Source organism: Drosophila ananassae, chromosome 3L (assembly GCF_017639315.1).
Source record: "Drosophila ananassae strain 14024-0371.13 chromosome 3L, ASM1763931v2, whole genome shotgun sequence".
In the NCBI taxonomy this organism is placed as follows: Eukaryota; Metazoa; Arthropoda; class Insecta; order Diptera; family Drosophilidae; genus Drosophila; species Drosophila ananassae.
The window spans coordinates 21444683-21471939 of NC_057929.1; the positions used below are offsets into that span (position 1 = coordinate 21444683).

The 27257-nt window shown below is 42.7% G+C and overlaps 2 protein-coding genes across 2 annotated transcripts; both read right to left on the minus strand.

Annotated features, from left to right (window-relative positions):
- Positions 1–1977: 1977 nt before the first annotated feature.
- LOC116656220 lies at positions 1978–2780 on the minus strand. Its single transcript, XM_032455671.2, has 2 exons — positions 2338–2780; positions 1978–2279 (listed from the first exon to the last, which is right to left on the minus strand). Exons 1-2 carry the CDS (start codon positions 2583–2585, stop codon positions 2207–2209), a joined length of 321 nt encoding a protein of 106 aa, XP_032311562.1. The 5' UTR covers positions 2586–2780; the 3' UTR covers positions 1978–2206.
- Positions 2781–18530: 15750 nt separating this feature from the next.
- On the minus strand, positions 18531–20368 carry LOC116656221. The gene is made up of 2 exons (XM_032455673.2): positions 18891–20368; positions 18531–18832 (listed from the first exon to the last, which is right to left on the minus strand). The coding sequence occupies exons 1-2, from the start codon at positions 19136–19138 to the stop codon at positions 18760–18762; spliced, it is 321 nt and encodes a 106-aa protein (XP_032311564.1). The 5' UTR covers positions 19139–20368; the 3' UTR covers positions 18531–18759.
- Positions 20369–27257: the final 6889 nt, after the last annotated feature.

The following is a 27257-nucleotide window of genomic DNA, read 5'->3' on the forward strand; positions in this document are numbered from 1 at the left end:
GCAGGATCTCATTAATGTGAGACTGAAATATTAAACGCCGATTACTAAAACGATTGCGCAATAGGTCAAGGGCCACATCGCAGTTCGCGTCAGTAATTTCCAGAGCTCTCACCGTATCCAAGGCTGACTCGCGCAGGCATGAAATGAGCCACCGGAGCTTTTCCGTTTTCGTTAGGTGGGGATGGCTGTCAATCGTGGTCTTAAAAAAGGGCGCAGAAATCCGGCCACTCGGCATAGCCGCCGCTGAATGTTGGCATCGGCAACGGTGGCAAGGAGGGGGCTGGCTTGTATGGCATTGGCGATACGCTGGCACCGTCGAGAAGTGTGGAGTGGGCAGCGATTCTAATGGAGCGCTTGGCAACCTCCACCTGAATTTCCACCTCCACATCAGTCGCCAGCTGCGAGAATTTCCAATACAGATCACTCCCGATCTCGCTAAAATTAAGCTCCTCCAACTCTTCTTGAAGCGCTGTGAACCGCTCACGCAAACGCTTCTCCACCGACTCCAGCGCCATAATGGAAGAATCCTCAGTCCGCGCCGCAGCCTTCACCTTATGATACAGCGCCTTCATTTCCTGGCAGGCCACCTCTGCTCTTCTCCGCAGCATCCTTTCCCGGTTTGCGGCAGCAGCTCCAATAATCTTAGCTCCAGACTCCATTCTTCAATTGAAATGCAACTTGTAGCAACAACAACAAGGGCGTTTTCTTTGCACTTTTAATGCTGATCACAATAATAAACCGGGATGAGATCACGTCGGGGTCACCAATGTTATGCTATTAGTAGTTTTTAATAGCAGCCGAATAACTATACACGTTTCAAATTATAGTTTCCATATATTTATTTTGGGCTCAATTTAACCCTAATATATGCGGCTCCAATAAACTCCAAATCACAACAAACCCAAACCAAGAGCTTCCGCAGAAGCTCAACCAAAGCTCCCCAAAGCGCATACGCTACAAATACCAATAAAGCGCATGCGAAACTGGGGACAAAACAGAGACGAAACATGCTGATAACAACAGCTGCAGCTTAGCATATTATAATTATTTTAGATGCATTCTTTGGTGGCTGCTTGGCCCAACAATACTAATTGAAATATTGCCAATTTATAAATATTGGTATAAATTGTAAAAGTAAATAAAATTGACAAGAATTGGCTTTTCAAAATAGTAAAGAAAAATTAGGCATAAGCTAGGCCTTCCTATTAAAGTATAAATGTAGAAATTGCTTCGAATATATAAACGAACATATAAATGAACTTGCGCTCGAACTTGAGCGAAAATTTGCCAACGATCTGGGTCGAGCGACTTGGACTGAGGTATTTAACATTAATTTGAACTTTTAATTTAATTTCTTTTTATTTAAATTTTAAATTGGCCATCGTGTTTAGGAGGCATTTCTTGTTCTCTTTTATAAGCTTATTGATTTCATTTAATTTTCCTTTCTTTTGATTAAAATTACTATTATAAAAGAGTTTTCCATTTACACTCACCCCAATCTTGGTAATTCCATCGTCGAAAGCGCTTTCCCGGACTTGGGGTTTGCTGAAAATTTCGGAACTTGAAAATAATTATAAAAAAAACCAGTAAATTTCGTTAGCCTGAAATGCACTATGGGCCCATGGAAAATATTTTTTTTTCTTTTTTTTTTTCAAAGGTTAAGTCTGACCCCACTACCACTTCGACCCGAGCTTGGCCAACTTTCTTCTCTATTTCCTATTATAACTTTTCACTCCAATGGCTCGAAATTAATTTTAGCCATTGGCAGATATTAAAACATTATTCTTACTCACTAAAAAAAAATTATTTTACTTAAGCTAACACTTATTTGGAAGCCGGAATCCCATGTGGATTCGCTCCTCCGATTTTTCCTGGCCAAAATTTTCTGTATTCTCGCGCCGGGATCGCCAGATGTCTCCCAAGTGCCCCGGGTCACTCACGGGTCACTTTTCCGCCGGAAAACTGACGATTTTTTTCGATTTTGCTCGCGGCGAGGAAAAATTATGCGCTATCGAGCCCGGTTGGGATCAAACTGCCGCTCGCGCAAAGGGTTTGATGGTGGGCCTAGCGAGTCAAACTCAAGCCCATCGATTGAGTCTTTCTTAGTTTATTTGTTTTGGGGTCTATCTGACAATCTAAGCACAACCCGGAATCTTTCCGGCGAACTCTGCTCCTGCTGCTTTGCGCCGTGGGCTTCCGGAATTCTTCAGATCCGCTCCGACTCGTTGGGGCTGCCTGACTTCCCCTCTGTTCCGGCAATAATTATCCTTTCGCCGAGCCTAGTCATGAAAGAGATACTTGACGAGAATTCCTGACCGACCCGCACCCCTTTCTTACCTCCACGGATCCAGAACTGGCCACAAAAACAGTGGGCTTTCCTGTTGGACTTTTCCGCCCCTGGACCTACGCTCCTCGTTCCCCGATTTGTTTCCACTTAGCACTTGGACACTTTTAGGTAAACCAATCCACTCAACCGAATCTGCGGAGGTGCAATGAGGGAATGATCGCACAGACGCCAAAATTGGCGCCGAATCCTCCCTGGCCTTTGCCCGAAGAGACAATCCCCCAAAATGGAAAGTTGCCATCTTACCCGGTTGCACTCCTTCTAATCTCTCTATGCCCCTTTCTAGTTTGAAACTTGTCTTCTAGATGGCGCACCTTTCCCCTCTGCCTTTCTTTTTACAGACACAAGCGTTACAAAGCCCCTCCGCCAAGAATCTGGCTTGGGGTTTGATACCCTAAGACAGATTCCACCAACAGCTTGTATCTGCCGTGGCTACTGTCTCATATCCTTTGCATGAAATTTTCACAGGAGATGGCCTTGCAGATCCTCAAACTCATAGCATGAGTTTCCAACTCTTTTGCGCACTCTAGCTTTTAATAATGCTGGGCCTAATTTGGCACTATATCCTGCCGCAAAATTACTCTGCTTAAAGTTTTTGTAAAATATTTCTTGCCCTTCTTTATAAGCCACCTCTCTAGCCCGCAGATTATACTGACGCTCATTCTTCTCATTCTGTTTCCTCAGAACCTCGCAAGCCTTCTTCCGGACTATTTCCATAGAGTCCTCTTTTGAAAGCGCCAAAGACCTGTCCTCCAACAGCCCTAAAGCTCTCAACAGTTTGTAGGATGACCCTAAGGAGACGAAATTCTAGCCGAAAGCCATATAATAAGGGCTAGCACCCAACGCCGAATGAACCGCTGTAGGTAGAGCGCAACAAATACTGCTGAGTTGCTCGTCCCAATCTTTCTGGTCCGGTCTGACATAAGATCCTATCGCTGCGATGACTGATTGGGGCGAATAAGCAGCGGTCAAAGTGTGTGAAACAGAATATTCCCTTAGCAATTTCTGAAAAGTCTCAGCCCTGAACTGCGTTCCATTATTGGATACAATGGTTTCCGGTACGCCGAAAGTATGAAAAAGATCTTGCTGGAGATATTTAATGACCACGTCTGCCGTGAATTTTTTTACCGCCTTTAGAAATACAAACTTTGAGTAATGGTCCAACACTATGAATATTCCGATGTTCCCACTCCGAGACCGGGGGTACGGACCGAGAAAATCTATGTAAAGACGCTGGAAAAATCGCTCTGATACAGGAGCCACACCCATAGGAGGTCGAAGAGTTTTATTTGGGGCCTTGGTGGATTTACAAACTTCACAAGCTTGCGTATACGACTTCACATCGTTGACTAACCCTGGCCAATAGTAGTATCGCCTCACCCTTTCCAACGTCTTGTGAATACCTCCATGAGAAGCAAGAGGCTCGTCATGATTCTTTCTTAGAACCTCGGCAACCAGCTCCTCGGAAAATGTCATGCATCTGGTCTCCCGTTGCATGTTCTGTTCTCCGGTAAACGAGTCCATCTACCACTTTCAAATCTGGCAATTAGTTCTGATTGGCCTTGATTTTCTCTATAACTTCTAAATACTTGGCCGACCTGAATTCCGGTGCTTGCAGATCTATTAAAAGCCCGTGTCTCGCCTCTATAGCAGCTAGTTCCGCCCCATTGACCCTAGACAAAGCATCCGGTACAATATTCATTTTCCCACTTCTGTGTTCAATACTGAACGTGAAACCTTGCAACTTTAGAGCCCATCGAGCTAGGCGCGAGTGGAGATCCGTTGGACTCATGAGCCATTTGAGTGAAGCATGATCAGTGATCACCGTAAACTCATGGCCTTCTATATACGGCCGGAAACGTTTGATGCAAATTATGGCCGCGAGACACTCCTGTTCAGTAACCGAATAATTCCTTTGGGCTTTGTTTAATTTTTTCGATACAAAAGCAATGGGATACTCGTCACTCTGATCTGTCTTTTGCACCAGCACGCCACCCACTCCAGACTTACTTGCATCGCATTGCACGAAGAAAGGTCTTGTAAAATCCGCGCTACGTAACACTGGGGCGGAGCAAAGCATGTCCTTAAGCAGGAAAAACGCCTTCCCCCCCTCCGGAGTCATTTCAAATTTTTTTCTTGGCTTCAACAAATCTGTAAGTGGAGCCGATACTGATGCGAAGCTATTGATGAATTTGCGATACCACCCCACCATGCCAAGAAAACGCCGAAGAGATCTTAAATTTTGGGGAAGTGGAAAGTCTGCCATGGCCGATATTTTTTCTGGATCAGTTCATATAGTCCCTTCTCCCACGATATGCCCAAGATATTTTACCGTTTTCACGCAGAATTTACTCTTCTCCACGTTTAGTGTGAGCCCAGCTATTTTCATTTGCTCGGCCACCACACTTAAAACCTTCATGTGGGTTTCAAATGTATCTGAGACGACCAAGAGATCGTCTAAATAGACAAAGACTTCGTACCTAAGCTCAGGCGGGATAACTTTGTCCATTAATCGAGTCATCGTTTGAGACGCGTTAGTCAAACCGAATGGCATTACCTTGAATTGGTACAACGGCTTTCCCGGAATTGTAAATGCTGTTTTATCCCGAGATTTTGGGTCCAACGGGATCTGCCAATAGGCATCTTTCAAATCGAGGCTAGAGATATACATTGCCTTTGGAAGTCGAGATAAAATTCCATCGATTTGGGGTAAAGGATAAGCATCCTTTTTGGTAACAGCGTTAACTTTACGACTGTCCAAACACAACCGTACTTTCCCAGGTTTTTGAACCAGTACGACAGGCGAAGACCATGCACTCTGAGACTCCTCAATCACCCCCATTTCCAACATTCGATCGACTTCTTTGTAAAGAAGCTTTTCAACCGCCGGTGACACCGGAAAGTGACGTTGTTTGACTGGCTTAGCATCCCCAACGTCGATTTCGTGCGAAATCAAAGTTGTTTTTCCTAATCCCGACGAGGCAAAGGAAGGAAGTTTTCTAATTACCTCGGATAGGCTGCATCGCTGACCCTCCGTCAGATTATGTGAATTGGACGCTATTTCTGATATTTGCATGGAAGATGGCAGCAAACTAAATGCTGTCCAGAACGTAATACCCAAGTACAAATCCTGATTCAGGGATGGTATGATATGGAACTCGAGATCCTTGGTTTCATCCTTGTATTTTACGGCCGTTTGAAGCTTTCCTACTACAACCTGTTTCTGACCATCTGCCGTGGTAGCAACTGTGGTTACTCTTTTGAACGGAACTTTACCTCGTATTAACTGTTCTGCCAATTTCCCCCCAATCACATTAATAGCCGCCCCCGTGTCTAATAGACCAACCACTACCCTATCTAGGAGCCTGACTTCGGCATATGGACTATTATCATTGTTTTTAAACCTAATTGTATTTATAGTTTTAACATTGTTCCAATAGGACCTTATTCTTTTAATATTTCTAGACACCACTTTCTTCTTCACTTTCGGTTTTAAACCTGCAACTTGTGGAACCACCAGATTTGGCCAAAATTTCGGGATCGGATCAGATGTAGGTGATCTCGCAGGGTTTTCCAAGGTCTGAATTGGACATACTAGTTTAGGTCCCCGTTTGTCGACTTGTCCTTTGGAACACTTGCCTGCTGTCGACCGCTAAAAGTGTTCGCTTTCCCGTTTTTTAAACAATTCGTACAAGTATGACGGTAGTTATTTGGGGCGCCACAGCCGAAACAAAACACTTTGCGCTTCATTCGGCATTCTTTATGTCGATGGCCTTCTTTGCGACAGTTCCAGCATAATAGTGCCATTGCACAGACTTCGCCATTCACTTCGCCTTCGGCGAATTCCTCAGCATCCATCATCTCCTCAACCAACTCGGAAACTTGTTTGCGGAACGGTACCACCTTCTGATAACCCTGGGATTTTCGGACGTCTTCTAAGAAATTTTCCCTGCGCCGGCATATTGCCCTTAAATTCTCTACCGATCGGACTGGAATGTTCAGAATCTCATGCCTTATCTCTGGCTTAAAATTTCTTTTTAAAATTTCCACCACTTCCATTTCGGTTAGTGGCATGTCCAGGTGATCCATTAACTCCTCTATTGCATCATAGAATGTATCGAATCCTTCCCTCTCCCGCTGCTTCCTATCTCGAATGGCTTCTCGGATATCTAAGTCCGTCCGCGCGTCTCTGAATTGCCTCCTTAGCGCAGTACAAAGAAAATCCCAACGCAATTCCTGAGTATTTTTGTGGAACCTCCAGTAGAACTCTCACGCTTTTCCTTCAAACAGAAGGCTAGCATTGCTGCTTAGAATTGAAAAATTACCTTCCAGCGTTTGTCTGGTGAGGGCTTCTACTCGGTAAATAAAATTATCAACACTAAGACCTTCCGGATTTCCACTAAACCGCAATTTCCAACTATTTAAAATATGGCCTACTTTGTCGGGCCTCTGGCTTAGGTCTGAGTGATTACTCCTGGGTGTTTCGCGATTGGACCCTACTGGTTCATCCATACTACCTAATGGAATTTGGCCCTAGGAATTCCTTCCAAGTGCTCCCTCCGGGTTTGAACCTTCTACCGCTGCAAATGATGTCGGAAGATTGGCTTCAATCAACCTAGCCATTCTTTCAGATAATTCTGTCAACAACTCGTTCTGCATGGACTTAACAGCGTCTAAAACTGTATTTTGGATTAACTCTTTCTGAGCCAGTCCCAACGCGGATGTCCCTGATGAGCCACTGGGAGTAGAATCTAACATCTGCCCTCTATTTGACCTAGTGTTTTGAGCTGGAGTATCCGATCTTTCGAAGCATACTGTGCTACAAGTAGGACACGTTGTTTTACTTTTGGCATAGTCTGCAATGCAGGACTGATGGAAAGCATGACCACATTTGGTTTTGTATGTTTTTCCAACATCTAAGGTGGAATCACATAACGGACACTTTTGTGCCACATTTTCTTCGGGATCTGGCATAACTGGTTAATTTCTAGAATTTAGCAAGGACAGAAAAAATAATATATCTAAATGAAAAAAAATACTGACACGATTATTTAATGACAAATAAGCTATGGATAATAATAATATTAAAACTAACTTGCAAATAAATCTAAAAAAATGAAAGCAGGGAGTTCGAACAGATGTGATATGGAATTTCACCGAACGAAAAGGTCGATGAACTTTCCGTTGTATCAGCTGATTCTTTTGCTTCCCACAACAGGGAATTCAAACAGATGTAATATCCAAACGAAAAGGTCGATGAACTTTCCGTTGCATCAGCTGATTCTTCAGCTTCCCACAACTGTCGAACCAATACAGAACTGACCTATCTTAACTTCGGTTTGATCGAACCCCTCAGAGGTTGACCTAGATTCGCTAAGGGTTTGATCGCCTGATTTAAAAAAAAATTATTTATTTGTTTATTTATTTATTTACTTTTTTTTGTTTTTTTTTTTTTGTTTTAATCACGGTCGAACCGACAAAAAAATTAAAATCGCAAACGACAAATATATCATAAAATAATTGACCCTGAACATAACTACACCCCTTAAGATAAGACCTGCCTGCGAAGGAAAAGAAGAAAAAGGAATGAAGAGAAAAAAAAATCACGGGAGTGGTGCTAAACACCTGTTGCTTGTGCGCATACACCAACAACAAATGCTGCTTTACGACAGTGGCTAGGCGATTGCGTTCTATCGCTTTTGCCTATAATCCCAGCTTCGTACACTGCACTACAAACTTTGTTTTCCCATTATTTCGTGGTCAGCTAATACTTCATCATGAAAATAATTGCGGCAATTCCAAAGCGAAAAATTTTTTTTCTTTTTGAGAAAACTAATGCTTCTACTTTTTTTATATTTTTTTTTTTTATTTGAGGAGTTCACTGCGTTCTAATATCATCCGTGGTCAGGCAATGCGGTTATAAGTAGCCCACAAATGCCTGCAATTCCTATGCGTGATGCGTGACCTGATGTAGATAGAGGGAATTTTAAAAGGATTCTTTTGCACTCGCTCGAGTTTAGGTCAAACCGTGGCCGGACGACCCTACTTCTCAGTACATGGTCTATCCGTTTCCTATGCGGCTGATCGAATTTCAAACGAGGTTGAGCCTAGCATGAGCTACAAAACGAGATCAAACTCCATCTGTGGGTATATCAACCAATAAATTAATTGACTTTTCCTAATTTGAGGACTGTTTTGTGAACTCTGGCCAAAATGAGTAGTTGTGATGGTGAGCTACGTTGCTTAACGTGGCCCTGAGGTTGGGCGCCATTTGTAACAATGATTATGAGTCCTTGAAAGTCATAAAGGATATGATATTCGAGTCCTAGGCGAGGTGTTGAATTTGGGAGGGGTGCCGCACGCAATATGACAAATCTTCCGGCTCTGGCTCGCCAGCTAATGGGCTGGTGTTCTTGCCACGCCTCCCAAGGTGCCTTTTTCTCATTATTCACAAAAAAAAACTGCGTGCATGGGGCAAGCTTCTCTTGGTAAGAGATCGGCTACTCATCTTGGCCACCGGGAGAAAGGATTAAGGAAAAATAGAAAAGTGGGTTCCTTCGCTACGGACTACACTGCCGAGGGCTCAAGACCTCAGATGTTGGGAGGCTTGTTTGCCCACCCTACCTGTGGCTAATACGGTCCTGGAAACAAGACCCATGATGTTGCTATTAGCCACTACCTCGGCGGTCTCAAGGGGATCAGTTAAGTCGGGTCAAAAAATAGAGTTAATTAGCACATTATAAATATTTATTTAATTACTAAAAGAACTAAGATTTATTACTAAAATGAACATAATACTAATTGAAATATTGGCAAGTTATAAATATTGGTATAAATTGTATAAGTAAATAAAATTGACAAGAATTGGCTTTTCAAAATAGTAAAGAAAAATTAGGCATAAGCTAGGCCTTCCTATTAAAGTATAAATGTAGAAATTGCTTCTAACATATAAACGAACATATAAATGAACTTGCGCTCGAACTTGAGTGAAAATTTGCCAACGATCTGGGTCGAGCGACTTGGACTGAGGTATTTAACATTAATTTGAACTTTTAATTTAATTTCTTTTTATTTAAATTTTAAATTGGCCATCGTGTTTAGGAGGCATTTCTTGTTCTCTTTTATAAGCTTATTGATTTCATTTAATTTTCCTTTCTTTTGATTAAAATTACTATTATAAAAGAGTTTTCCATTTACACTCACCCCAATCTTGGTAATTCCATCGTCGAAAGCGCTTTCCCGGACTTGGGGTTTGCTGAAAATTTCGGAACTTGAAAATAATTATAAAAAAAACCAGTAAATTTCGTTAGCCTGAAATGCACTATGGGCCCATGGAAAATATTTTTTTTTCTTTTTTTTTTTCAAAGGTTAAGTCTGACCCCACTACCACTTCGACCCGAGCTTGGCCAACTTTCTTCTCTATTTCCTATTATAACTTTTCACTCCAATGGCTCGAAATTAATTTTAGCCATTGGCAGATATTAAAACATTATTCTTACTCACTAAAAAAAAATTATTTTACTTAAGCTAACACTTATTTGGAAGCCGGAATCCCATGTGGATTCGCTCCTCCGATTTTTCCTGGCCAAAATTTTCTGTATTCTCGCGCCGGGATCGCCAGATGTCTCCCAAGTGCCCCGGGTCACTCACGGGTCACTTTTCCGCCGGAAAACTGACGATCTTTTTCGATTTTGCTCGCGGCGAGGAAAAATTATGCGCTATCGAGCCCGGTTGGGATCAAACTGCCGCTCGCGCAAAGGGTTTGATGGTGGGCCTAGCGAGTCAAACTCAAGCCCATCGATTGAGTCTTTCTTAGTTTATTTGTTTTGGGGTCTATCTGACAATCTAAGCACAACCCGGAATCTTTCCGGCGAACTCTGCTCCTGCTGCTTTGCGCCGTGGGCTTCCGGAATTCTTCAGATCCGCTCCGACTCATTGGGGCTGCCTGACTTCCCCTCTGTTCCGGCAATAATTATCCTTTCGCCGAGCCTAGTCATGAAAGAGATACTTGACGAGAATTCCTGACCGACCCGCACCCCTTTCTTACCTCCACGGATCCAGAACTGGCCACAAAAACAGTGGGCTTTCCTGTTGGACTTTTCCGCCCCTGGACCTACGCTCCTCGTTCCCCGATTTGTTTCCACTTAGCACTTGGACACTTTTAGGTAAACCAATCCACTCAATCTGCGGAGGTGCAATGAGGGAATGATCGCACAGACGCCAAAATTGGCGCCGAATCCTCCCTGGCCTTTGCCCGAAGAGACAATCCCCCAAAATGGAAAGTTGCCATCTTACCCGGTTGCACTCCTTCTAATCTCTCTATGCCCCTTTCTAGTTTGAAACTTGTCTTCTAGATGGCGCACCTTTCCCCTCTGCCTTTCTTTTTACAGACACAAGCGTTACAAAGCCCCTCCGCCAAGAATCTGGCTTGGGGTTTGATATCCTAAGACAGATTCCACCAACAGCTTGTATCTGCCTTGGCTACTGTCTCATATCCTTTGCATGAAATTTTCACAGGAGATGGCCTTGCAGATCCTCAAACTCATAGCATGAGTTTCCAACTCTTTTGCGCACTCTAGCTTTTAATAATGCTGGGCCTAATTTGGCACTATATCCTGCCGCAAAATTACTCTGCTTAAAGTTTTTGTAAAATATTTCTTGCCCTTCTTTATAAGCCACCTCTCTAGCCCGCAGATTATACTGACGCTCATTCTTCTCATTCTGTTTCCTCAGAACCTCGCAAGCCTTCTTCCGGACTATTTCCATAGAGTCCTCTTTTGAAAGCGCCAAAGACCTGTCCTCCAACAGCCCTAAAGCTCTCAACAGTTTGTAGGATGACCCTAAGGAGACGAAATTCTAGCCGAAAGCCATATAATAAGGGCTAGCACCCAACGCCGAATGAACCGCTGTAGGTAGAGCGCAACAAATACTGCTGAGTTGCTCGTCCCAATCTTTCTGGTCCGGTCTGACATAAGATCTTATCGCTGCGATGACTGATTGGTTAACCCTCTCCGATGCGTTCGACTGGGGCGAATAAGCAGCGGTCAAAGTGTGTGAAACAGAATATTCCCTTAGCAATTTCTGAAAAGTCTCAGCCCTGAACTGCGTTCCATTATCGGATACAATGGTTTCCGGTACGCCGAAAGTATGAAAAAAATCTTGCTGGAGATATTTAATGACCACGTCTGCCGTGAATTGTTTTACCGCCTTTAGAAATACAAACTTTGAGTAATGGTCCAACACTATGAATATTCCGATGTTCCCACTCCGAGACCGGGGGTACGGACCGAGAAAATCTATGTAAAGACGCTGGAAAAATCGCTCTGATACAGGAGCCACACCCATAGGAGGTCGAAGAGTTTTATTTGGGGCCTTGGTGGATTTACAAACTTCACAAGCTTGCGTATACGACTTCACATCGTTGACTAACCCTGGCCAATAGTAGTATCGCCTCACCCTTTCCAACGTCTTGTGAATACCTCCATGAGAAGCAAGAGGCTCGTCATGATTCTTTCTTAGAACCTCGGCAACCAGCTCCTCGGAAAATGTCATGCATCTGGTATCCCGTTGCATGTTCTGTTCTCCGGTAAACGAGTCCATCTACCACTTTCAAATCTGGCAATTAGTTCTGATTGGCCTTGATTTTCTCTATAACTTCTAAATACTTGGCCGACCTGAATTCCGGTGCTTGCAGATCTATTAAAAGCCCGTGTCTCGCCTCTATAGCAGCTAGTTCCGCCTCATTGACCCTAGACAAAGCATCCGGTACAATATTCATTTTCCCACTTCTGTGTTCAATACTGAACGTGAAACCTTGCAACTTTAGAGCCCATCGAGCTAGGCGCGAGTGGAGATCCGTCTGACTCATGAGCCATTTGAGTGAAGCATGATCAGTGATCACCGTAAACTCATGGCCTTCTATATACGGCCGGAAACGTTTGATGCAAATTATGGCCGCGAGACACTCCTGTTCAGTAACCGAATAATTCCTTTGGGCTTTGTTTAATTTTTTCGATACAAAAGCAATGGGATACTCGTCACTCTGATCTGTCTTTTGCACCAGCACGCCACCCACTCCAGACTTACTTGCATCGCATTGCACGAAGAAAGGTCTTGTAAAATCCGCGCTACGTAACACTGGGGCGGAGCAAAGCATGTCCTTAAGCAGGAAAAACGCCTTCCCCCCCTCCGGAGTCATTTCGAATTTTTTTCTTGGCTTCAACAAATCTGTAAGTGGAGCCGATACTGATGCGAAGTTATTGATGAATTTGCGATACCACCCCACCATGCCAAGAAAACGCCGAAGAGATCTTAAATTTTGGGGAAGTGGAAAGTCTGCCATGGCCGATATTTTTTCTGGATCAGTTCGTATAGTCCCTTCTCCCACGATATGCCCAAGATATTTTACCGTTTTCACGCAGAATTTACTCTTCTCCACGTTTAGTGTGAGCCCAGCTATTTTCATTTGATCGGCCACCACACTTAAAACCTTCATGTGGGTTTCAAATGTATCTGAGACGACCAAGAGATCGTCTAAATAGACAAAGACTTCGTACCTAAGCTCAGGCGGGATAACTTTGTCCATTAATCGAGTCATCGTTTGAGACGCGTTAGTCAAACCGAATGGCTTTACCTTGAATTGGTACAACGGCTTTCCCGGAATTGTAAATGCTGTTTTATCCCGAGATTTTGGGTCCAACGGGATCTGCCAATAGGCATCTTTCAAATCGAGGCTAGAGATATACATTGCCTTTGGAAGTCGAGATAAAATTCCATCGATTTGGGGTAAAGGATAAGCATCCTTTTTGGTAACAGCGTTAACTTTACGACTGTCCAAACACAACCGTACTTTCCCAGGTTTTTGAACCAGTACGACAGGCGAAGACCATGCACTCTGAGACTCCTCAATCACCCCCATTTCCAACATTCGATCGACTTCTTTGTAAAGAAGCTTTTCAACCGCCGGTGACACCGGAAAGTGACGTTGTTTGACTGGCTTAGCATCCCCAACGTCGATTTCGTGCAAAATCAAAGTTGTTTTTCCTAATCCCGACGAGGCAAAGGAAGGAAATTTCCTAATTACCTCGGATAGGCTGCATCGCTGACCCTCCGTCAGATTATGTGAATTGGACGCTATTTCTGATATTTGCATGGAAGATGGCAGCAAACTAAATGCTGTCCAGAACGTAATACCCAAGTACAAATCCTGATTCAGGGATGGTATGATATGGAACTCGAGATCCTTGGTTTCATCCTTGTATTTTACGGCCGTTTGAAGCTTTCCTACTACAACCTGTTTCTGACCATCTGCCGTGGTAGCAACTGTGGTTACTCTTTTGAACGGAACTTTACCTCGTATTAACTGTTCTGCCAATTTCCCCCCAATCACATTAATAGCCGCCCCCGTGTCTAATAGACCAACCACTACCCTATCTAGGAGCCTGACTTCGGCATATGGACTATTATCATTGTTTTTAAACCTAATTGTATTTATAGTTTTAACATTGTTCCAATAGGACCTTATTCTTTTAATATTTCTAGACACCACTTTCTTCTTCACTTTCGGTTTTAAACCTGCAACTTGTGGAACCACCAGATTTGGCCAAAATTTCGGGATCGGATCAGATGTAGGTGATCTCGCAGGGTTTTCCAAGGTCTGAATTTGACAAACTAGTTTAGGTCCCCGTTTGTCGACTTGTCCTTTGGAACACTTGCCTGCTGTCGACCGCTGAAAGTGTTCGCTTTCCCGTTTTTTATACAATTCGTACAAGTATGACGGTAGTTATTTGGGGCGCCACAGCCGAAACAAAACACTTTGCGCTTCATTCGGCATTCTTTATGTCGATGGCCTTCTTTGCGACAGTTCCAGCATAATAGTGCCATTGCACAGACTTCGCCATTCCTCAGCATCCATCATCTCCTCAACCAACTCGGAAACTTGTTTGCGGAACGGTACCACCTTCTGATAACCCTGGGATTTTCGGACGTCTTCTAAGAAATTTTCCCTGCGCCGGCATATTGCCCTTAAATTCTCTACCGATCGGACTGGAATGTTCAGAATCTCATGCCTTATCTCTGGCCTAAAATTTCTTTTTAAAATTTCCACCACTTCCATTTCGGTTAGTGGCATGTCCAGGTGATCCATTAACTCCTCTATTGCATCATAGAATGTATCGAATCCTTCCCTCTCCCGCTGCTTCCTATCTCGAATGGCTTCTCGGATATCTAAGTCCGTCCGCGCGTCTCTGAATTGCCTCCTTAGCGCAGTACAAAGAAAATCCCAACGCAATTCCTGAGTATTTTTGTGGAACCTCCAGTAGAACTCTCTCGCTTTTCCTTCAAACAGAAGGCTAGCATTGCTGCTTAGAATTGAAAAATTACCTTCCAGCGTTTGTCTGGTGAGGGCTTCTACTCGGTAAATAAAATTATCAACACTAAGACCTTCCGGATTTCCACTAAACCGCAATTTCCAACTATTTAAAATATGGCCTACTTTGTCGGGCCTCTGGCTTAGGTCTGAGTGATTACTCCTGGGTGTTTCGCGATTGGACCCTACTGGTTCATCCATACTACCTAATGGAATTTGGCCCAAGGAATTCCTTCCAAGTGCTCCCTCCGGGTTTGAACCTTCTACCGCTGCAAATGATGTCGGAAGATTGGCTTCAATCAACCTAGCCATTCTTTCAGATAATTCTGTCAACAACTCGTTCTGCATGGACTTAACAGCGTCTAAAACTGTATTTTGGATTAACTCTTTCTGAACCAGTCCCAACGCGGATGTCCCTGATGAGCCACTGGGAGTAGAATCTAACATCTGCCCTCTATTTGACCTAGTGTTTTGAGCTGGAGTATCCGATCTTTCGAAGCATACTGTGCTACAAGTAGGACACGTTGTTTTACTTTTGGCATAGTCTGCAATGCAGGACTGATGGAAAGCATGACCACATTTGGTTTTGTATGTTTTTCCAACGATGGTCGATGAACTTTTCGTTGTATCAGCTGATTCTTTTGCTTCCCACAACAGGGAATTCAAACAGATGTAATATCCAAACGAAAAGGTCGATGAACTTTCCGTTGCATCAGCTGATTCTTCAGCTTCCCACAACTGTCTACTCGAACCAATACAGAACTGACCTATCTTAACTTCGGTTTGATCGAACCCCTCAGAGGTTGACCTAGATTCGCTAAGGGTTTGATCGCCTGATTTAAAAAAAAATTATTTATTTGTTTATTTATTTATTTACTTTTTTTTGTTTTTTTTTTTTTTTTTTAAATCACGGTCAGAACCGACAACAAAACTAAAATCGCAAACGACAAATATATCATAAAATAATTGACCCTGAACATAACTACACTCCTTGAGATAAGACCTGCCTGCGAAGGAAAAGAAGAAAAAGGAATGAAGAGAAAAAAAAATCACGTGAGTGGTGCTAAACACCTGTTGCTTGTGCGCATACACCAACAACAAATGCTGCTTTACGACAGTGGCTAGGCGATTGCGTTCTATCGCTTTTGCCTATAATCCCAGCTTCGTACACTGCACTACAAACTTTGTTTTCCCATTATTTCGTGGTCAGCTAATACTTCATCATGAAAATAATTGCTGCAATTCCAAAGCGAAAAATTTTTTTTCTTTTTGAGAAACTAATGCTTCTACTTTTTATACCCTTGCAGAGGGTATTATAATTTTGGTCAAAAGTGTGCAACGCAGTGATGGAGACATCTCCGACCCTATAAAGTATATATATTCTTGATCAGGATCACCTCCTGAGTCGATATGAGCATGTCCGTCTGTCCGTCTGTCCGTCTGTCTGTCTGTCTGTTTCTACGCAAACTAGTCTCTCAGTTTTAAAGCTATCGAGTTGAAACTTTGCACACATCCTTCTTTCATTTGCAGGCAGTATATAAGTCGGAACGACCGGGATCGGTCGACTATATCCCATAGCTGCCCATATAACTGATTGATCGGAAATGCCATAACTTTGGTGTTTTTTAAGTTAGAGGGTTGGGACTTTCCACACATGTTATATTTGACCAAAATATCTTGTGTACAAAATTTCATAAGGATCGGCCGACTATATCCTATAGCTGTCATAGAACGATCGAAATTGGCATAACTTTGGTGTTTTTTGAGTTAGAAAGATGGGATTTGGTACAGATTCTATTTTGGGTAAAACAATCTGATCTGCCAATTTTCATAAGGATCGGCCGACTATAAACGATCCGCTATATATCTAATAAAATAAGATGGGTGGCGCCACCTAGCGGACTGCGACTGAACTGCAAGGGTATATCAACTTCGGCTCCGCCCGAAGTTAGCTTTCCTTTCTTGTTTTTATATTTTTTTTTTTTTTATTTGAGGAGTTCACTGCATTCTAATATCATCCGTGGTCAGGCAATGCGGTTATAAGCAGCCCACAAATGCCTGCAATTCCTATGCGTATGATAAAAAAACGTATGGACCTGATGTAGATAGAGGGAATTTTAAAAGGATTCTTTTGCACTCGCTCGAGTTTAGGTCAAACCGTGGCCGGACGACCCTACTTCTCAGTACATGGTCTATCCGTTTCCTATGCGGCTGATCGAATTTCAAACGAGGTTGAGCCTAGCATGAGCTACAAAACGAGATCAAACTCCATCTGTGGGTATATCAACCAATAAATTAATTGACTTTTCCTAATTTGAGGACTGTTTTGTGAACTCTGGCCAAAATGAGTAGTTGTGATGGTGAGCTACGTTGCTTAACGTGGCCCTGAGGTTGGGCGTCATTTGTAACAATGATTATGAGTCCTTGAAAGTCATAAAGGATATGATATTGGAGTCCTAGGCGAGGTGTTGAATTTGGGAGGGGTGCCGCACGCAATATGACAAATCTTCCGGCTCTGACTCGCCAGCTAATGGGGTGGTGTTCTTGCCACGCCTCCCAAGGTGCCTTTTTCTCATTATTCACAAAAAAAAACTGCGTGCATGGGGCAAGCTTCTCTTGGTAAGAGATCGGCTACTCATCTTGGCCACCGGGAGAAAGGATTAAGGAAAAATAGAAAAGTGGGTTCCTTCGCTACGGACTACACTGCCGAGGGCTCAAGACCTCAGATGTTGGGAGGCTTGTTTGCCCACCCTACCTGTGGCTAATACGGTCCTGGATACAAGACCCATGATGTTGCTATTAGCCCCTACCTCGGCGGTCTCAAGGGGATCAGTTAAGTCGGGTCAAAAAATAGAGTTAATTAGCACATTATAAATATTTATTTAATTACTAAAAGAACTAAGATTTATTACTAAAATGAACATAATACTAATTGAAATATTGGCAAGTTATAAATATTGGTATAAATTGTATAAGTAAATAAAATTGACAAGAATTGGCTTTTCAAAATAGTAAAGAAAAATTAGGCATAAGCTAGGCCTTCCTATTAAAGTATAAATGTAGAAATTGCTTCTAACATATAAACGAACATATAAATGAACTTGCGCTCGAACTTGAGTGAAAATTTGCCAACGATCTGGGTCGAGCGACTTGGACTGAGGTATTTAACATTAATTTGAACTTTTAATTTAATTTCTTTTTATTTAAATTTTAAATTGGCCATCGTGTTTAGGAGGCATTTCTTGTTCTCTTTTATAAGCTTATTGATTTCATTTAATTTTCCTTTCTTTTGATTAAAATTACTATTATAAAAGAGTTTTCCATTTACACTCACCCCAATCTTGGTAATTCCATCGTCGAAAGCGCTTTCCCGGACTTGGGGTTTGCTGAAAATTTCGGAACTTGAAAATAATTATAAAAAAAAACCAGGAAATTTCGTTAGCCTGAAATGCACTATGGGCCCATGGAAAATATTTTTTTTTCTTTTTTTTTTTCAAAGGTTAAGTCTGACCCCACTACCACTTCGACCCGAGCTTGGCCAACTTTCTTCTCTATTTCCTATTATAACTTTTCACTCCAATGGCTCGAAATTAATTTTAGCCATTGGCAGATATTAAAACATTATTCTTACTCACTAAAAAAAAATTATTTTACTTAAGCTAACACTTATTTGGAAGCCGGAATCCCATGTGGATTCGCTCCTCCGATTTTTCCTGGCCAAAATTTTCTGTATTCTCGCGCCGGGATCGCCAGATGTCTCCCAAGTGCCCCGGGTCACTCACGGGTCACTTTTCCGCCGGAAAACTGACGATCTTTTTCGATTTTGCTCGCGGCGAGGAAAAATTATGCGCTATCGAGCCCGGTTGGGATCAAACTGCCGCTCGCGCAAAGGGTTTGATGGTGGGCCTAGCGAGTCAAACTCAAGCCCATCGATTGAGTCTTTCTTAGTTTATTTGTTTTGGGGTCTATCTGACAATCTAAGCACAACCCGGAATCTTTCCGGCGAACTCTGCTCCTGCTGCTTTGCGCCGTGGGCTTCCGGAATTCTTCAGATCCGCTCCGACTCATTGGGGCTGCCTGACTTCCCCTCTGTTCCGGCAATAATTATCCTTTCGCCGAGCCTAGTCATGAAAGAGATACTTGACGAGAATTCCTGACCGACCCGCACCCCTTTCTTACCTCCACGGATCCAGAACTGGCCACAAAAACAGTGGGCTTTCCTGTTGGACTTTTCCGCCCCTGGACCTACGCTCCTCGTTCCCCGATTTGTTTCCACTTAGCACTTGGACACTTTTAGGTAAACCAATCCACTCAACCGAATCTGCGGAGGTGCAATGAGGGAATGATCGCACAGACGCCAAAATTGGCGCCGAATCCTCCCTGGCCTTTGCCCGAAGAGACAATCCCCCAAAATGGAAAGTTGCCATCTTACCCGGTTGCACTCCTTCTAATCTCTCTATGCCCCTTTCTAGTTTGAAACTTGTCTTCTAGATGGCGCACCTTTCCCCTCTGCCTTTCTTTTTACAGACACAAGCGTTACAAAGCCCCTCCGCCAAGAATCTGGCTTGGGGTTTGATATCCTAAGACAGATTCCACCAACAGCTTGTATCTGCCTTGGCTACTGTCTCATATCCTTTGCATGAAATTTTCACAGGAGATGGCCTTGCAGATCCTCAAACTCATAGCATGAGTTTCCAACTCTTTTGCGCACTCTAGCTTTTAATAATGCTGGGCCTAATTTGGCACTATATCCTGCCGCAAAATTACTCTGCTTAAAGTTTTTGTAAAATATTTCTTGCCCTTCTTTATAAGCCACCTCTCTAGCCCGCAGATTATACTGACGCTCATTCTTCTCATTCTGTTTCCTCAGAACCTCGCAAGCCTTCTTCCGGACTATTTCCATAGAGTCCTCTTTTGAAAGCGCCAAAGACCTGTCCTCCAACAGCCCTAAAGCTCTCAACAGTTTGTAGGATGACCCTAAGGAGACGAAATTCTAGCCGAAAGCCATATAATAAGGGCTAGCACCCAACGCCGAATGAACCGCTGTAGGTAGAGCGCAACAAATACTGCTGAGTTGCTCGTCCCAATCTTTCTGGTCCGGTCTGACATAAGATCTTATCGCTGCGATGACTGATTGGTTAACCCTCTCCGATGCGTTCGACTGGGGCGAATAAGCAGCGGTCAAAGTGTGTGAAACAGAATATTCCCTTAGCAATTTCTGAAAAGTCTCAGCCCTGAACTGCGTTCCATTATCGGATACAATGGTTTCCGGTACGCCGAAAGTATGAAAAAAATCTTGCTGGAGATATTTAATGACCACGTCTGCCGTGAATTGTTTTACCGCCTTTAGAAATACAAACTTTGAGTAATGGTCCAACACTATGAATATTCCGATGTTCCCACTCCGAGACCGGGGGTACGGACCGAGAAAATCTATGTAAAGACGCTGGAAAAATCGCTCTGATACAGGAGCCACACCCATAGGAGGTCGAAGAGTTTTATTTGGGGCCTTGGTGGATTTACAAACTTCACAAGCTTGCGTATACGACTTCACATCGTTGACTAACCCTGGCCAATAGTAGTATCGCCTCACCCTTTCCAACGTCTTGTGAATACCTCCATGAGAAGCAAGAGGCTCGTCATGATTCTTTCTTAGAACCTCGGCAACCAGCTCCTCGGAAAATGTCATGCATCTGGTATCCCGTTGCATGTTCTGTTCTCCGGTAAACGAGTCCATCTACCACTTTCAAATCTGGCAATTAGTTCTGATTGGCCTTGATTTTCTCTATAACTTCTAAATACTTGGCCGACCTGAATTCCGGTGCTTGCAGATCTATTAAAAGCCCGTGTCTCGCCTCTATAGCAGCTAGTTCCGCCTCATTGACCCTAGACAAAGCATGCGGTACAATATTCATTTTCCCACTTCTGTGTTCAATACTGAACGTGAAACCTTGCAACTTTAGAGCCCATCGAGCTAGGCGCGAGTGGAGATCCGTCTGACTCATGAGCCATTTGAGTGAAGCATGATCAGTGATCACCGTAAACTCATGGCCTTCTATATACGGCCGGAAACGTTTGATGCAAATTATGGCCGCGAGACACTCCTGTTCAGTAACCGAATAATTCCTTTGGGCTTTGTTTAATTTTTTCGATACAAAAGCAATGGGATACTCGTCACTCTGATCTGTCTTTTGCACCAGCACGCCACCCACTCCAGACTTACTTGCATCGCATTGCACGAAGAAAGGTCTTGTAAAATCCGCGCTACGTAACACTGGGGCGGAGCAAAGCATGCCCTTAAGCAGGAAAAACGCCTTCTCCCCCTCCGGAGTCATTTCGAATTTTTTTCTTGGCTTCATCAAATCTGTAAGTGGAGCCGATACTGATGCGAAGTTATTGATGAATTTGCGATACCACCCCACCATGCCAAGAAAACGATGAAGAAATCTTAAATTTTGGGGAAGTGGAAAGTCTGCCATGGCCGATATTTTTTCTGGATCAGTTCGTATAGTCCCTTCTCCCACGATATGCCCAAGATATTTTACCACGTTTAGCTTCTCCACGTTTAGTGTGAGCCCAGCTATTTTCATTTGCTCGGCCACCACACTTAAAACCTTCATGTGGGTTTCAAATGTATCTGAGACGACCAAGAGATCGTCTAAATAGACAAAGACTTCGTATCTAAGCTCAGGCGGGATAACTTTGTCCATTAATCGAGTCATCGTTTGAGACGCGTTAGTCAAACCGAATGGCATTACCTTGAATTGGTACAACGGCTTTCCCGGAATTGTAAATGCTGTTTTATCCCGAGATTTTGGGTCCAACGGGATCTGCCAATAGGCATCTTTCAAATCGAGGCTAGAGATATACATTGCCTTTGGAAGTCGAGATAAAATTCCATCGATTTGGGGTAAAGGATAAGCATCCTTTTTGGTAACAGCGTTAACTTTACGACTGTCCAAACACAACCGTACTTTCCCAGGTTTTTGAACCAGTACGACAGGCGAAGACCATGCACTCTGAGACTCCTCAATCACCCCCATTTCCAACATTCGATCGACTTCTTTGTAAAGAAGCTTTTCAACCGCCGGTGACACCGGAAAGTGACGTTGTTTGACTGGCTTAGCATCCCCAACGTCGATTTCGTGCGAAATCAAAGTTGTTTTTCCTAATCCCGACGAGGCAAAGGAAGGAAGTTTTCTAATTACCTCGGATAGGCTGCATCGCTGACCCTCCGTCAGATTATGTGAATTGGACGCTATTTCTGATATTTGCATGGAAGATGGCAGCAAACTAAATGCTGTCCAGAACGTAATACCCAAGTACAAATCCTGATTCAGGGATGGTATGATATGGAACTCGAGATCCTTGGTTTCATCCTTGTATTTTACGGCCGTTTGAAGCTTTCCTACTACAACCTGTTTCTGACCATCTGCCGTGGTAGCAACTGTGGTTACTCTTTTGAACGGAACTTTACCTCGTATTAACTGTTCTGCCAATTTCCCCCCAATCACATTAATAGCCGCCCCCGTGTCTAATAGACCAACCACTACCCTATCTAGGAGCCTGACTTCGGCATATGGACTATTATCATTGTTTTTAAACCTAATTGTATTTATAGTTTTAACATTGTTCCAATAGGACCTTATTCTTTTAATATTTCTAGACACCACTTTCTTCTTCACTTTCGGTTTTAAACCTGCAACTTGTGGAACCACCAGATTTGGCCAAAATTTCGGGATCGGATCAGATGTAGGTGATCTCGCAGGGTTTTCCAAGGTCTGAATTTGACAAACTAGTTTAGGTCCCCGTTTGTCGACTTGTCCTTTGGAACACTTGCCTGCTGTCGACCGCTGAAAGTGTTCGCTTTCCCGTTTTTTATACAATTCGTACAAGTATGACGGTAGTTATTTGGGGCGCCACAGCCGAAACAAAACACTTTGCGCTTCATTCGGCATTCTTTATGTCGATGGCCTTCTTTGCGACAGTTCCAGCATAATAGTGCCATTGCACAGACTTCGCCATTCACTTCGCCTTCTGCGAATTCCTCAGCATCCATCATCTCCTCAACCAACTCGGAAACTTGTTTGCGGAACGGTACCACCTTCTGATAACCCTGGGATTTTCGGACGTCTTCTAAGAAATTTTCCCTGCGCCGGCATATTGCCCTTAAATTCTCTACCGATCGGACTGGAATGTTCAGAATCTCATGCCTTATCTCTGGCCTAAAATTTCTTTTTAAAATTTCCACCACTTCCATTTCGGTTAGTGGCATGTCCAGGTGATCCATTAACTCCTCTATTGCATCATAGAATGTATCGAATCCTTCCCTCTCCCGCTGCTTCCTATCTCGAATGGCTTCTCGGATATCTAAGTCCGTCCGCGCGTCTCTGAATTGCCTCCTTAGCGCAGTACAAAGAAAATCCCAACGCAATTCCTGAGTATTTTTGTGGAACCTCCAGTAGAACTCTCTCGCTTTTCCTTCAAACAGAAGGCTAGCATTGCTGCTTAGAATTGAAAAATTACCTTCCAGCGTTTGTCTGGTGAGGGCTTCTACTCGGTAAATAAAATTATCAACACTAAGACCTTCCGGATTTCCACTAAACCGCAATTTCCAACTATTTAAAATATGGCCTACTTTGTCGGGCCTCTGGCTTAGGTCTGAGTGATTACTCCTGGGTGTTTCGCGATTGGACCCTACTGGTTCATCCATACTACCTAATGGAATTTGGCCCAAGGAATTCCTTCCAAGTGCTCCCTCCGGGTTTGAACCTTCTACCGCTGCAAATGATGTCGGAAGATTGGCTTCAATCAACCTAGCCATTCTTTCAGATAATTCTGTCAACAACTCGTTCTGCATGGACTTAACAGCGTCTAAAACTGTATTTTGGATTAACTCTTTCTGAACCAGTCCCAACGCGGATGTCCCTGATGAGCCACTGGGAGTAGAATCTAACATCTGCCCTGTATTTGACCTAGTGTTTTGAGCTGGAGTATCCGATCTTTCGAAGCATACTGTGCTACAAGTAGGACACGTTGTTTTACTTTTGGCATAGTCTGCAATGCAGGACTGATGGAAAGCATGACCACATTTGGTTTTGTATGTTTTTCCAACATCTAAGGTGGAATCACATAACGGACACTTTTGTGCCACATTTTCTTCGGGATCTGGCATAACTGGTTAATTTCTAGAATTTAGCAAGGACAGAAAAAATAATATATCTAAATGAAAAAAAATACTGACATGATTATTTAATGACAAATAAGCTATGGATAATAATAATATTAAAACTAACTTGCAAATAAATCTAAAAAAATGAAAGCAGGGAGTTCGAACAGATGTGATATGGAATTTCACCGAACGAAAAGGTCGATGAACTTTTCGTTGTATCAGCTGATTCTTTTGCTTCCCACAACAGGGAATTCAAACAGATGTAATATCCAAACGAAAAGGTCGATGAACTTTCCGTTGCATCAGCTGATTCTTCAGCTTCCCACAACTGTCTACTCGAACCAATACAGAACTGACCTATCTTAACTTCGGTTTGATCGAACCCCTCAGAGGTTGACCTAGATTCGCTAAGGGTTTGATCGCCTGATTTAAAAAAAAATTATTTATTTGTTTATTTATTTATTTACTTTTTTTTGTTTTTTTTTTTTTTTTTAAATCACGGTCAGAACCGACAACAAAACTAAAATCGCAAACGACAAATATATCATAAAATAATTGACCCTGAACATAACTACACCCCTTGAGATAAGACCTGCCTGCGAAGGAAAAGAAGAAAAAGGAATGAAGAGAAAAAAAAATCACGTGAGTGGTGCTAAACACCTGTTGCTTGTGCGCATACACCAACAACAAATGCTGCTTTACGACAGTGGCTAGGCGATTGCGTTCTATCGCTTTTGCCTATAATCCCAGCTTCGTACACTGCACTACAAACTTTGTTTTCCCATTATTTCGTGGTCAGCTAATACTTCATCATGAAAATAATTGCTGCAATTCCAAAGCGAAAAATTTTTTTTCTTTTTGAGAAACTAATGCTTCTACTTTTTATACCCTTGCAGAGGGTATTATAATTTTGGTCAAAAGTGTGCAACGCAGTGATGGAGACATCTCCGACCCTATAAAGTATATATATTCTTGATCAGGATCACCTCCTGAGTCGATATGAGCATGTCCGTCTGTCCGTCTGTCTGTCTGTCTGTTTCTACGCAAACTAGTCTCTCAGTTTTAAAGCTATCGAGTTGAAACTTTGCACACAACCTTCTTTCATTTGCAGGCAGTATATAAGTCGGAACGACCGGGATCGGTCGACTATATCCCATAGCTGCCCATATAACTGATTGATCGGAAATGCCATAACTTTGGTGTTTTTTAAGTTAGAGGGTTGGGACTTTCCACACATGTTATATTTGACCAAAATATCTTGTGTACAAAATTTCATAAGGATCGGCCGACTATATCCTATAGCTGTCATAGAACGATCGAAATTGGCATAACTTTGGTGTTTTTTGAGTTAGAAAGATGGGATTTGGTACAGATTCTATTTTGGGTAAAACAATCTGATCTGCCAATTTTCATAAGGATCGGCCGACTATAAACGATCCGCTATATATCTAATAAAATAAGATGGGTGGCGCCACCTAGCGGACTGCGACTGAACTGCAAGGGTATATCAACTTCGGCTCCGCCCGAAGTTAGCTTTCCTTTCTTGTTTTTATATTTTTTTTTTTTTTATTTGAGGAGTTCACTGCATTCTAATATCATCCGTGGTCAGGCAATGCGGTTATAAGCAGCCCACAAATGCCTGCAATTCCTATGCGTATGATAAAAAAACGTATGGACCTGATGTAGATAGAGGGAATTTTAAAAGGATTCTTTTGCACTCGCTCGAGTTTAGGTCAAACCGTGGCCGGACGACCCTACTTCTCAGTACATGGTCTATCCGTTTCCTATGCGGCTGATCGAATTTCGAACGAGGTTGAGCCTAGCATGAGCTACAAAACGAGATCAAACTCCATCTGTGGGTATATCAACCAATAAATTAATTGACTTTTCCTAATTTGAGGACTGTTTTGTGAACTCTGGCCAAAATGAGTAGTTGTGATGGTGAGCTACGTTGCTTAACGTGGCCCTGAGGTTGGGCGCCATTTGTAACAATGATTATGAGTCCTTGAAAGTCATAAAGGATATGATATTGGAGTCCTAGGCGAGGTGTTGAATTTGGGAGGGGTGCCGCACGCAATATGACAAATCTTCCGGCTCTGGCTCGCCAGCTAATGGGGTGGTGTTCTTGCCACGCCTCCCAAGGTGCCTTTTTCTCATTATTCACAAAAAAAAACTGCGTGCATGGGGCAAGCTTCTCTTGGTAAGAGATCGGCTACTCATCTTGGCCAACGGGAGAAAGGATTAAGGAAAAATAGAAAAGTGGGTTCCTTCGCTACGGACTACACTGCCGAGGGCTCAAGACCTCAGATGTTGGGAGGCTTGTTTGCCCACCCTACCTGTGGCTAATACGGTCCTGGATACAAGACCCATGATGTTGCTATTAGCCCCTACCTCGGCGGTCTCAAGGGGATCAGTTAAGTCGGGTCAAAAAATAGAGTTAATTAGCACATTATAAATATTTATTTAATTACTAAAAGAACTAAGATTTATTACTAAAATGAACATAATACTAATTGAAATATTGGCAAGTTATAAATATTGGTATAAATTGTATAAGTAAATAAAATTGACAAGAATTGGCTTTTCAAAATAGTAAAGAAAAATTAGGCATAAGCTAGGCCTTCCTATTAAAGTATAAATGTAGAAATTGCTTCTAACATATAAACGAACATATAAATGAACTTGCGCTCGAACTTGAGCGAAAATTTGCCAACGATCTGGGTCGAGCGACTTGGACTGAGGTATTTAACATTAGTTTGAACTTTTAATTTCATTTCTTTTTATTTAAATTGTAAATTGGCCATCGTGTTTAGGAGGCATTTCTTGTTCTCTTTTATAAGCTTATTGATTTCATTTAATTTTCCTTTATTTTGATTAAAATTTCTATTATAAAAGAGTTTTCTATTTACACTCACCCCAATCTTGGTAATTCCATCGTCGAAAGCGCTTTCTCGGACTTGGGGTTTGCTGAAAATTTCGGAACTTGAAAATAATTATAAAAAAAAACAAGGAAATTTCGTTAGCCTGAAATGCACTATGGGCCCATGGAAAATATTTTTTTTTCTTTTTTATTTTTAAAGGCTCCAATGGCTCGAAATTAATTTTAGCCATTGGCAGTTATTAAAACATTATTCTTACTCACTAAAAAAAACTTATTTTACTTAAGCTAACACTTATTTGGAAGCCGGAATCCCACGTGGATTCGCTCCTCCGATTTTTCCCGACCAAAATTTTCTGTATTCTCGCGCCGGGATCGCCAGATGTCTTCCAAGTGCCCCGGGTCACTCACGGGTCACTTTTCCGCCGGAAAACTGACGATCTTTTTCGATTTTGCTCGCGGCGAGGAAAAATTATGCGCTTTCGAGCCCGGTTGG

Bases quoted from the DNA above. Each gene is read 5' to 3' on its own strand.
- LOC116656220 (XM_032455671.2), bottom strand. From the start codon at position 2,585: ATGGCAACTTTCCATTTTGGGGGATTGTCTCTTCGGGCAAAGGCCAGG. The intron at 2,280-2,337 runs GTAAGAAAGGGG...TTTCATGACTAG, and splicing joins CCAGTTCTGGATCCGTGGAG to GCTCGGCGAAAGGATAATTA.
- LOC116656221 (XM_032455673.2), bottom strand. From the start codon at position 19,138: ATGGCAACTTTCCATTTTGGGGGATTGTCTCTTCGGGCAAAGGCCAGG. The intron at 18,833-18,890 runs GTAAGAAAGGGG...TTTCATGACTAG, and splicing joins CCAGTTCTGGATCCGTGGAG to GCTCGGCGAAAGGATAATTA.